The sequence below is a fragment of the Chenopodium album genome, chromosome 18 (genome assembly GCF_948465745.1).
Source record: "Chenopodium album chromosome 18, dcCheAlbu1.1, whole genome shotgun sequence".
Classification (NCBI taxonomy): Eukaryota; Viridiplantae; Streptophyta; class Magnoliopsida; order Caryophyllales; family Amaranthaceae; genus Chenopodium; species Chenopodium album.
In genome coordinates this window covers 7,098,883-7,111,551 of record NC_137851.1, presented here as the reverse complement: position 1 = coordinate 7,111,551, position 12,669 = coordinate 7,098,883, and the positions used below count along the sequence as shown (strand labels likewise).

The following is a 12,669-nucleotide window of genomic DNA, read 5'->3' as shown; positions in this document are numbered from 1 at the left end:
ATATATATATATATATATATATATATATATATATATATATATAGTTTTAAATATAGAGTGATTTCATAAAGGTTTAGTTCTTTATTTTGTTTTGAGGCATCATTGTCAATTTTGTTTTTTTTTGTTTAATTTGAGGTTTAAAAGTCATAGGATATACTTGTGCAAATGTGCAATGAATTTGATATCACTTTAACTTTTATTTATTGTGAATGATAATAATCAAAAAATGAAAGTACTACTATATATATCTTCTTTGACTTTATAAAAAATTAAGATAAAAAGGGCTCTTAGGAAGCCTTTTAAGCTTGTATGAGTAATTTTCATCCATCAATTAATTAAACAAGGAAACAAACTAGAAATAAATAAATTAATTAATTAATTAAAAAAAAACTCCACTAAGAGACAAAGAGATGAGATTAGAAAGATTTGAAAAGGGGAAGCAAAATAATTAGGAAGGGAGAGTTTCCCTCCAATCTGTTTAGAGTGAACATGTCAAGTTAAAGAAAGCCAACTAATTTAAAGACACTTTATTAATATATAAGATTATATTAAAATTAATAATAGTCGGCATGCTTAATTTCACATTCTAAGCAAGCTTACAACCGTCACTTTCATCATTATCATTACCTCCTTATGAAGCCTCCTCATTCAATCCCTCCTTCATCTCTCACTTTCCTTCCTTATTTACCTATTATTTCTAGCTTCCCAACTTACTCATATATATATAGCTTTACTTAATAACTCTTTAATTAGCTACAACTAGTCATTTTTTTTATTCTCACTTACATTTTCTTTTGTTTTTATTATTATTTTTATTTTATTTTTGATGTGTTACATATAGTATATATGTACACTTTATGATAATAATCATATAGTAGTACAACTCCTTACTCCTACCCACATATATAGTAGGCTTATAATTGATCATCATCATTTTCATCAAGAGTTATAGAGATCATCAAAAGAGAAAGATTGCATAATAATAATAATAGTACTTGCTATTATTATTGTTATTTCTACCCATCTTAAATTAGGCTAGTTAGGGTTCATTTCGATTCGATTTTGATACATACATACATATAATGAGAGGACCTAATACCATGGTTAAGGATCACAAGGAGAAAAGTAGCAAGTGCAACAATAGTAGTAAGAACAATAGTAATCATGTGAAATTGAGGAAAGGATTATGGTCACCCGACGAAGATGATAAACTTATGAATTACATGTTGAGGAATGGGCAAGGATGTTGGAGTGACATTGCTAGGAATGCCGGCCTCCAAAGGTGCGGTAAGAGCTGCCGCCTTCGATGGATTAATTACCTCCGCCCTGACCTTAAGCGAGGCGCTTTCTCTCCTCAAGAGGAGCATCTTATTCTCCACCTTCATTCCGTCCTTGGTAACAGGTAGGTTTCTACTGTTATATATGTATCATCTGTATTTTAGATTGTTTGCTTTTCTTTCAATGCTTAATTGTCTTTAATATTATGGGTAATATCATATAAAATTAATCCAAGTCCAAGGTCTGAACTCTGAACCCAGAAAATGTACAAAAAATTTAATAACACCATTGAAAACTAGGCATACCAAACACTTTAATCGTTATGATGCTGCGCACCTACAATAAAATCTTATTTTGCTAGCCAATTTATAGTATACATATACATACTTGAATTACTTAATTAATACGGAGTATATGATATATGATTATATCATTTTTCGTTGAATGTATAGTATATTACTAATATAAGTATACATTCGTAGTGCTTTTATCTTCCCTTGAATTGACATTTATTCTCTTAATTAATATAAGGGTTTAGATATAACTAATGTCAGATGTAATTCTAGATAGAAAAATTAGTGTTCTTTTTTTTTTTTTTTTTCTTCTTTTTCATGCAATAGCCATTATCTGATGCTACGTACATTATTTAATTTAAGGGATTAATTATAAGCTTCATATAATACTTATAATCACCATTTTCCTAGGAAATGCTTGGTTAATATGTACTTCGTAGTATTTATTTGTTTTCTGTCATAAGGTATAGAAAAAAAGAACGCCTTCATAACTTCATGTTATAAAATTTAATGATAAGTTGAGCTTTCTCTTATCACGGAGACATGAATTATTAAATATTCTGTAACATATTTTGATGAATTACATGACCAAAGAAAAAGAAATGTGATGTTAATTTCAAGGGTTTTATATATATATATATATATATATATATATATATATATATATATATATATATATATATATATTTATTTATTTATTTATTTATGCTTAGTTTTGTTTCCCTGCACTTTCCTTTAATAAAAGTGTTTGGATAATAGTAATCCGTATTAAGCATCATTTAGGTAAACTCTTTTAAGTAAAATTTAGGTAAGTTTTTCATACAAAAAGTATATTAGTTTATTGGTGCTATTATATATTGTGCAAGTATGCATGGTATAGTATGAATTATTATCTCCCTTGAAAAGCATATTTAAGATCCTGGACGTAAACTAAGGTAGGTCGTCATTTGTGTCATTCTCAAAGTCATTTCATTGCATGCCTATATATTAAATCAATGCAATTCAACATTATAAACTAATTAATTATACTTATGCATACAATTGTGCAGGTGGTCTCAAATTGCAGCCCGTCTTCCAGGGCGAACCGACAACGAAATCAAGAATTTTTGGAACTCCACCATTAAGAAAAGATTGAAACAAAACAACAACAATAACAATGTTTCATCAATGGATGATCCTAGCAGCTTGCTAAAGGACACGACGGATTTAATGAACCCTATTCATCACCACAACAACTATGTAATGGGTCAACAAGTAATGTTTCCATCATCTATGAATGATCATGCAAAAAGTCATCATCAAAGTTTCATGACATCTGCTGCTGCTTATAACAACTTGTGCGGCATGGATTCGTCTATAATATCAACCTCTCCTTCATCTCCTTCGATGCACACGGCCGCGAGCTCCATAACTAGCGTGGCGACCAACCATTTTGACAACTCTCTGCCTCCTCTTCTTGAGAGTAACGGTTATGAGATAAGTGTTAGCATGGCCAATTTTGCATGCCTAGAACAACAAGAAGAATTGGTTGATCATCAAGGTCATTTTGGTCATTTTGTGGGGTGTGACGACCAAATCCAAGTATTCCATGATCATCGACACTTTGGTACACAAGCAGGAATGAATTATAGCAACAACCATAATAGTAATATCGCGAGTACAACAACAACCAACACGAGTGAAATGTTGTTCCATAGGAATAAAAACTGCAACGAAATCGTTATAAGTGACAGTGAGAGTTGGGGTGATATGGTCAAAATCGATCAAGACGGAGGCAATAATTATGGGAATAATGGTAATAGTAATGATAATGATAATAATAACGGAAAAGAAGGAAACTTAAAAATGGGAGAATGGGATAGTTTGGAGAGTTTGTTGGGAGATGTCTCCTTTCCTTTCCTTGAATTTCAAGTTTAATCCCTCCTTAGCTTGGACAGACCTACCTTTTGTCTCTAGCGACCGATCCGATTTATCTAGTACGTAGGTACGTACGTGTCTAGTTCGTTACTTCCATCTTCATACATACGGCCATAATTTTACACACAAAATTTTGCCGGATTACACCTACCTAGCTACGTTACATACCCTTCGACTCGATCTTAATCATCCTCATCCTCATCATCATATTATCGATCATTTGTTTGTTAAGTTCCGTTATTTTTGTCCTCTCCTTGAAGATTTTGCTTAGAATAAACGATAATGCAATAAGGAAATAGATAGGAAAGGAGTAAGTGTGAATAGTGAATCGTTGTTATACACTTGTGGAGAAAGAGAATAAGCTTAGCTAGGATATAGAATACTTGCACCTTTGTATAATGTTAAATTGTTACTGTACAAAACAAAAAAGACAGAATAATTAAGCCATTAAAAAATTGTATACACATTTCTTTTTCTTTCTCCATATTGAAATGCTAATTAGAAATATAAAATATCTCTCCCAAATTAAGCTAGTCATCATATTTCTTTTTTGAGCACTTCTGAAAAAAAATAAAATAAAAAAATTGTATTGTTACCTCTCCATAAATAGTTTTGTTTTATGCCCCAAGCTATAAGTACATGATTCGATCGGAAATACAACTCTTCAAATATATATATATATATATATATATATATATATATATATATATATATATATATATATATATATATATATATATATATATATATATATATATATATATATATATATATATATATATATATATATATATATATATATATATATATATATATATATATATATATATAATTCATACAATCTCTAACAATTGGAAATATATATATTTTTTTTTTAATTTTTTTTTGATAAAAGGAATAAAAATATTAGTCAAATTTTTCATACTTTTCAAGATTTTGAAAACGGACAACAAAAAAGTCCAAACCACTTCTGGAATTTTTTTTTAGTGCTTAGTTAAAAGGTTTTGTAGATTAGCAAATCAACTCTGATAGACTGAAACTAGTAGAATTGTAAATATATTGTTTGGTACTTTGGTTGGCTTGAATTTATGTAGGCATTCAAAATTCCAATGTTTTCATTTTGGCCTTTTTGTTTGGTTGACACAAAATAGTGAAAATAAAGACAATGACAATTCATGGGAATTTTGACGTTCCTTAAAACATGTGATCTGAATTTACTTACCTAACTCTTCCTTAGTAAGTTAAAATTCCTATGAAAATTTACTTCAATTCCTCCATTATCAACCAAACAAATTTGATGAATTTCCATGATTTTGAATTTTTGATGAACTAATTTAATTGCTAGAAATTGAAATTTCATGGAAATATTCACTTCCCTATTGAACCAAACGACTTAGTGCAAAATCCTTAGACTATAGGGTTGTGTAGGTAGACCTTAGCTTATTACACAAACTATCCAAATTACAGAAGCAGCGGAGGAAAACAAAAAAAAAATCGTCGCCTGAGAGATTCGAACTCTCGCGGGGAAACCCCATGTACTTAGCAGGCACACGCCTTAACCACTCGGCCAAAGCGACAATTACTGATTCATTTCATTTATTTAAATATTATTGAGTATTGTTAAGCATTATAAAGACACTTGGTACGTGGATATTGGGTGGAATAAAATAACACTATTCGTGCGTTGTATACTTGTATTGGCTACCTGCCACGTGGATAATACTAAATGTGAAAAAGTTGTACATCCATTCTTTTTACGTACTAATCGTAGTAATTAGAGTTTTATGTTTGTCTCTATATGCAAATGTAATTAAGTTTTTGTTAAAGTATCATTTAATCAAAATTGTGAGAAAATTTTAGTATTTCAAAAGTATATACAAGTATATTGAGATGAATCTAACATGCCTTTATCTATTTTTACCAATCATTAACGGAGTAATACATGAATCACAAAAGAAGTTAAATAATCAATTGGTTGTTGGTGTAGTGGTGATTAAGGTTGCACTTAATAAATAGTATCGCGTGTTCAATCCCCCACAACAATAATTGGGAGAGGACTGAAACTTAACCACGATCTAGATTTAAACCTCGAATCCAAATTACTCCAAAGGATGTATGTATCGGGTGAAACACCACAAAAAAAAAACAAAAGAAGTCAAATGGGATGTGCAACTATGGTAAAAGCCCAAAAATGACATTAAAAAGGAAAGAATTGTATCCTTTGGGTATCACGCGCAATATATTCAACATTTTTACCTTAGAATAGTTACAGAAAAGTAGGGCATAATTTGGATTAAATTTAGGAGCCATGAAAATATCCTTTATGAAGATTATGATGATCAGGAGCTATTGTTGGGTGGTGGACCCATATATAGTACATAATTTGATTATATATGGATTTGATATATTGAATAAATATGGATTATTGTGCAAAGCAAATTAGCAAACTATATTCACAATTATTATGCATGTTTCTTTATAATTTGATTATAAGGCTAAAAATGCTTCAAATGATTTTAGCTTGTGATATTGTGACTTTTAATTTGAATAATAAAAGCATAAAACTGCATTAATGCCATCTTCATCATTCTCTTAGCTCCATAATAATTTCGGCTATACAACCACTAACCTGCTTTAATTTATATAGCTTGCATTGCATGTCAATCCATCTACTCCTTTTTCATACAAGAAGCTAGCTATATATGTTGTGTTCATCATTATTATCATAGATTAACTAGCCATTGAATCATATTTAGTTGGAGATTAATACAGGTGTATGTGTTCTTTTAATAATATAATAACGGCGGAATTTAGTAAACAATATACTACCTCCATTAATTATTATGTGCAATTTTGAAATATTTTATATCTCACAAATAATAATTAACGAAGGTAGTGTGTATGTGAATGCGTTGATAATTTGACATATATATAGATTGTGTTCTTGTAAACTTTTATCTAAAAAAACAACAATATAATTAGTACAAAAAGTGGGTAGCCTTTTATTTAATTAAACAAAGGAAAGAATGATTACTACGCATAATGAGTCCGAATTAAAGGACAAAGTGTGATTAAGTTGACCATGATTCTTGAGGCAAAAAAAAAGAGATTTCGGTGTAAAGAAATACATGCTGCTTTATTATTAGCACCTATAATTTATTAGCCACTAGCTTAGGGCACAGAGAAAAGAGAGTGTCCAATTATGCTGTGGATAGATCATAGATGTCCCATAAATCCATAATTTCCGGGAATACGAGGAGGAAATTAACTTAACAAATTTTAAGATTATACAGTAACTTATACTACGTATTAAACATAAACTAGCTTACGGAGTACTTCATATATACAAGGACAAAATTAACTTAAATATATGCGAGTACTTTGTTACTTCGTATCATATGAATAAAAATGCTTATCCACTAGTATTATTATATATTTATATACACAACAACTTTTTGGTGTAGCAGGCCACACCATGTGGTAGAGTTTACTCGAGTTTTTTTTTTTTGGAGTTACCTAAGTTTTCAATCAGGGGTTACTTGAATTACTCGGTCAGGGGTTACTTGAGGGGTTCGGACATGGGTTACTCAAGAGGTTCACTCGGTTAAGGGTTACTTAGTCAGGGGTTATTCGAGTTTCTCAATCAGGGGTTACTCGAGTTTCTCGGTCAGGCCGCATACAAAACATTGTGACTCGAGTAACCCCTGATCGAGAAACTCGAGTAACCCCTAACCGAGAAACTCAAGTAACCCCGAAAACTCAAGTAATCCCTGACCGAGAAATTTAAGTAACCCCTACCGCACGATACAACAAGCCGTATATAAAAATTTGTGTTATATATATATATATATATATATATATATATATATATATATAACTCACAAGCAATTTACACATTGATCATGCCCATATTTACTTCAATTTGTTTGTGTTCTCTCTCTTTTCCTAATTTTTTTTAATGGTAAGAAGGACTTTGATTAGACTTCAACCCTCACGGTTTTTTTAATCTAGTATTTACAGGCTAGACACTTGAAAGTAGAGGGGAGGGCAAAAGTATCCATTCCCCCCAAGTACCCTCACTTGGTAGGCGCTAGCTAGGATCTAAAGTCTCTCTCCTTTCCTAATTAACGTTCAGATTTTTGTTGTTTTGATTGTTAGAACTTAGCTTATCTGTGTATATGGTCTAATAAATAGAAATAAGGATTATAAAATATATGCAATTTACATAATGATTAGAAACTTAATAATCAAAATTCCATTTGAAGTAAAGCAAAGCTTCATTACCAAGCTACATCATCTTATAGTAACGTTAAGTAATAAATATAGATTTTGTAAATGATGTAATCTACATTATTAATTTGGTATTGGTTAGTTGTACACACCCTCTCAATAATTCATAATACCCCACTCAAATCCATGCACCTTAATAAAAAGTCATGAAATTTTGATGGTATCAACTATCAATAGTTATAAAAGGCAGCACGTTGGACCATCCAACAATATATTTATATTTGTCACGGGCAAAACCATAATAGTAGTCCTAAAATTACTACATATATACAAGTATAACTTAGGTCACTATTATTAGCCTCTTACTCTCTTTAAGGGTGAACTCCAATTTGAATTCGATACAGTAATAGTTAATAATGATGATGGAAATGGAAGAAGAAGAAGAAGAATATGGTAGCAACTACTATGTCCAAAGCCCATCATCAGTCTCTCATCATCGTCGTGCTAACAGCACTACGACGACTTGTACTGAGTCTGGCCGTAACCCTCAACTCTTATCACTTCCTTCTTATAACGAAGAAGAAGATGAAGATCATTGTTACCCTACCAAACCACTTCTCAACGACCAAGACCACAATGCATCATCTATAGTGGCTAGGACCAGCACCTTCAGTGGCAATCTGTCTCGTTGCTCGTCTTCTCGAGCTTCAACCACTTGTTTCATCCACCAGAATGACATGATGAGGATGACTAATGTACTACCTTGTGATCAAGCAAATGGTATCCTCAGTTCTTCAGCTGGAAAGACGACGAATATTATTATTAATAATAATAATGATGTGGTTGTGCCTGTTATGAGTGTTAAACAAATGGGAAAAGCTGATGATGAAGAGGAGTTGTATAATATAGATTATGATGAAGGAAAGTGTTGGAAGTATTTCTCATTCAACACATACTCTTCTTATGTTTGGATTGGGTTACAACTTTTATGGAGGTTCTTGCTTAGTGCAATGCTTGCTTTGCTTGTTTTCTACCTCGTAACCAAGCCTCCTCCTCCCCATATTTCAGTCAAGGTACCTTTTTTTTTTTTTTTTTCAGTATTTTTCTATGTATGTTAGGCTAACTGTTTCTTTTTAGCTATTTGGAATTCCGTCTTAATTTTCTAATTAGGGTTTAGGTTTAATAGCACATTTGTGCCATTGAATATTGTCACTTTTTTCTCAAACAAGTGCAACTATTTTAAGCGCTACTGATTTTAAAAATCAATTTCTTGGAATAGGAGATTAAACCACTTAAATTTGATATATTTTCAAGCATAAACTCGTAGTAAGTAGTACTATCTATAATTAGCTTTAAAATGATACATTTAGATTTGGATTTTTGCACAATAATTATATTTTTCAATACTAAATGGCAACTTAAAAAGGTTAATTAAGTGACCTCTTTGAGAAAAGTAAAAAAGCTTAATAGCATTCATGTATTTTATTAGTTATTATTGTTAAGACTTAAGAGTACATCACTTACATAGAAGTATAGAACATACAATGTTACATGTAATGGAACTGGGCCTTTTTTTTTAAAAAAAAAAAAAAAAAAAAAACCAGAAACCTTGACACATAGTATGGGCCTTAAACATCAGTATTTTGGACTAGAGAGTGGACCTTAACCTCAGCTTTGTTCACATAAATTTCTCAGAAATTTCAAACTTGTACTTGTAGAAGTATACTATAATTTCAAACGTGCTCGTTTATTTAAGATTTATTAAGAATAAATTATATAGGTTATTAATGCAAAATGCAGGTGATAGGAGTGAACCAATTTGAGCTAACGGAGGGAGTTGATTTAACTGGAGTAGCCACAAACTTTTTGAGTTGCAACCTTTCAATGGCGCTTATAATTGACAACAGATCTAAAGTGTTTGGTCTTCATATCTTGCCTCCAATCATCGACGTTTACTTTGGTCGTGTACCATTCGTCATGTCTCAAGTAAGTTTTTCATCAAATTACACCTCTTTATTTTAATAAGTGTTACAGTTTGACCAAATGTGCATGTTGAGACACGACTTTGACCATTAATTTATCTAATTATGTGTCAGTAAAATCATACAGAAAAATTTTATAATTTGAAAATATACTTTATAACGAATCCCCAACAATGTATTATACAATAATATTTATTTTTTTTTATAAATATTAGTAAATTAATCAAGTCAAAACCAATATGTAAATAGTGAAAAAAGTCAAAGTATAACAATTTTCAAAACACGAAGGGAATAATTAAAATTAGGTACATAATTTCAATTAACTAATTTTAATTTCATCAATCAAAGAAAGAGTTTAAAATTATCTGAAGTTTCCTTGGTAGTGAATGAAGTATAGGATTAAAAAGTCTTAACAAAATGATTCATTAGAAATTGGTTTCTTATGGGCCAATCAATGGGCTGATACACTCTACTTAAAAGGCTAAGAAATGATTGGCTATGTTTACTGAATTACCCAAACAAGTGGATCTCTTTCACTAAGGTCTCTATTAGTAGTCATGTACATACTCATGTAGTCGACTAGTCGGTGAATGCATCTATATGTTCAATGTTTCCCTTTATCATTAAGTGTTAACTCCAACCCGGCCTTCAAATCTATCACTTCAACTTCAACTCAATAATCAGTGCTTGAATATCTGGATTGCAATACTACTACATTTTTATTTTATTTTTTTTCGCAGGATTATACTCGTAGTGTTATATATAATCATATAAAAGCTAGACTGATCTGAGTTGAACTGAATTGAAATAAGTTCAAAAGAATAGGGTTTTACTCAACAATAATCTATTCATAATAAACAAGATAAAAGAATATTGTTGCGTTGGATTCTAATAATTTTCAAGTCCATTTCTAATGAAATTACAATATTAAATACAGTATCATACAGATTTGATGAATGATAAGTTAATTGCTAATCCCTGCGTCACTTTTTAATCTTTATATTAAAAATATTTTTGTGAGAAAGCGTAAAAAATAAAAAGTGTTTGAAGTATTAATTATTTGCATTAATATTCCGTAATTAATATGATCAAATTTGTTTCGGGTTTATGATTGATGATGAATGAAGGGGGCAAAAATGTACGTTCGGAGCCGAGAATGGAGGGAAATATCGGTATCGGTGGGGACAACGACAAAGGCAATGTACGGAGGTGGAAGAAACATGGAAGACATGCTAAACTCACAAACAGGACTCCCTTTGTTTGTCACTCTCAAATTCAGCTCTTATATTAGAGTGGTTGAAAACTTGATTCAGTCCCACTTCCATCATCAAGCTCACTGTTTATTGCTTCTGCGTAATTTGAATGATCAAAAACATCACACTACTCTCACTCACTCTGTAAACACCACTTGCAACCTTCTCACTTCCTAATTTTGTTTTATGTTTATTTCCTTAAGATTATGAACTTTATGTGCCAAAAATGTAATCTCAACTCGCCAAAATATGATCAATGCATGGGAAGTAGTATATTATATAATCTCTATTATAATGTTGTGTTTTTGCGTACTAATAATTTTGATAGTTACTTGCTTCTATATAAAATAGATTCTTCATATATAATGCGTAATTAATAAGATAGGAGGCTATACTAGTTGACTAGTTCTCCGAGAGGCCAGGTATCAAATATCACCATGCTCATTCTAAGAGGAATTTCCTTTAAATTCTCTAGTATGGGCCTTCTTAGCATAAATTGAAATCCAATTGAAAAAACTGAACAACTCGATTATCAAAAAACCATGTTTCAAAAGAATATCCTTGTTTCCTCTCAAGATAGGCTTTCAACTACCTCACTTGACAAATTTTTGAGAAAACTATACACACATATATCTGTAATTGTGCATGTATACTATTAGTTACTCATGTTAATTTTTGTCCTCCTTTCTTTCACAATTTGTGCATCATTACTCATATAAACAATACACACGTACCTAATTGTGTAAAGTTAATTAGCAAATAAATTTAATTAAAGATAAGTAGACTACTTTAGCAATTGACTTAAAAAACGAACTTTGTCAAGCTAATTGCTTGCGAATTAACCTGTTTTGTACATAGTGTATTTGTTGGATGATAAATAACATATTTTATCGTTTTATGATGAGATTATTATAATATAATCAGGCAGTATCTTTCTTGAATATACATAAAATGGCGTAGTGTTTGGTGCACTAGCTAGGTAGTGAACAGATGATACACGTCAATATGAATTGTTTAGGGTTTCCATGTGGAGGGCACACGCCATTTCCAATTTTCAACAAAAAGCTGGTGACATGTTGGCTAAAGGAATGCGAAACACACGCATGCAATATTATTATAATTAATTTTATAAAATAAATTAATGTGTTATGAGTCTATGAAGTTGGAAATTTGCCTAAATAATAAAAATATAAAGGATTTTGAGGTGGAAGACAGCATTAACCCCACATAGATAGAGATAGTCCAAGAATTTGAAATATCCACTAACTGATTAATTATATTTTACAGTAAGCTATTGAAATATGATTATCATAATGTTTTAATAATTATGCAGTTTATGATGTTGTTTATCATGTCAGAATTCTTCATGAGTAAATCACTAAATCTGACTTGAGTTAACAAGCTAAATAATCTAGAGGAGTGGGGGATTGAAAAAGTTATAGAAATCTCAGCTCCATTCCAAACTATTCCTAGTGAGGATTGAACCTCAAGAAGTACCCTCCTTTAACTAACGGCACTTAGCAAACTTAACTTGATGATTATTACTAAAATATACTCCATAATAATAAATCTATGTATGATATGGAGTAGTAATTATTTTGAATGATAGATATTGAATGTTGATCGATGAAATAAAAGCACGTTGTATTGTAGAGGACCACGGCCACTTCTATTGATTTACAACTACCCTCTTTGTTTTAATTGCTTTTGGCTCTT

The 12,669-nt window shown here is 30.8% G+C and overlaps 2 protein-coding genes and 1 non-coding gene across 3 annotated transcripts; 2 read left to right on the top strand and 1 right to left on the bottom strand.

Moving 5' to 3' along the window:
* The first annotated feature begins 387 nt into the window (after positions 1 to 387).
* On the top strand, positions 388 to 3,993 carry LOC145592920 (uncharacterized). Its single transcript, XM_081649442.1, has 2 exons — positions 388 to 1,402; positions 2,621 to 3,993. The coding sequence occupies exons 1-2, from the start codon at positions 1,083 to 1,085 to the stop codon at positions 3,486 to 3,488; spliced, it is 1,188 nt and encodes a 395-aa protein (XP_081505568.1). The 5' UTR covers positions 388 to 1,082; the 3' UTR covers positions 3,489 to 3,993.
* Positions 3,994 to 4,983: 990 nt separating this feature from the next.
* Positions 4,984 to 5,065, bottom strand: TRNAS-GCU (transfer RNA serine (anticodon GCU)). The gene has a single exon. It is a non-coding gene; the product is annotated as a tRNA-Ser (tRNA).
* A 2,971-nt stretch (positions 5,066 to 8,036) lies between these two features.
* Positions 8,037 to 11,257, top strand: LOC145592919 (uncharacterized). Its single transcript, XM_081649441.1, has 3 exons — positions 8,037 to 8,791; positions 9,519 to 9,704; positions 10,828 to 11,257. The coding sequence occupies exons 1-3, from the start codon at positions 8,135 to 8,137 to the stop codon at positions 11,128 to 11,130; spliced, it is 1,146 nt and encodes a 381-aa protein (XP_081505567.1). The 5' UTR covers positions 8,037 to 8,134; the 3' UTR covers positions 11,131 to 11,257.
* Positions 11,258 to 12,669: the final 1,412 nt, after the last annotated feature.

What these genes read in the sequence shown, in the direction of transcription:
- LOC145592920 (XM_081649442.1), top strand. Translation starts at nt 1,083, where the DNA reads ATGAGAGGACCTAATACCATGGTTAAGGATCACAAGGAGAAAAGTAGC. An exon ending in CATTCCGTCCTTGGTAACAG is followed by an intron (nt 1,403 to 2,620) that starts GTAGGTTTCTAC and finishes ACAATTGTGCAG; the next exon opens with GTGGTCTCAAATTGCAGCCC.
- LOC145592919 (XM_081649441.1), top strand. Translation starts at nt 8,135, where the DNA reads ATGATGATGGAAATGGAAGAAGAAGAAGAAGAATATGGTAGCAACTAC. An exon ending in CTCCCCATATTTCAGTCAAG is followed by an intron (nt 8,792 to 9,518) that starts GTACCTTTTTTT and finishes TGCAAAATGCAG; the next exon opens with GTGATAGGAGTGAACCAATT. An exon ending in TACCATTCGTCATGTCTCAA is followed by an intron (nt 9,705 to 10,827) that starts GTAAGTTTTTCA and finishes TGATGAATGAAG; the next exon opens with GGGGCAAAAATGTACGTTCG.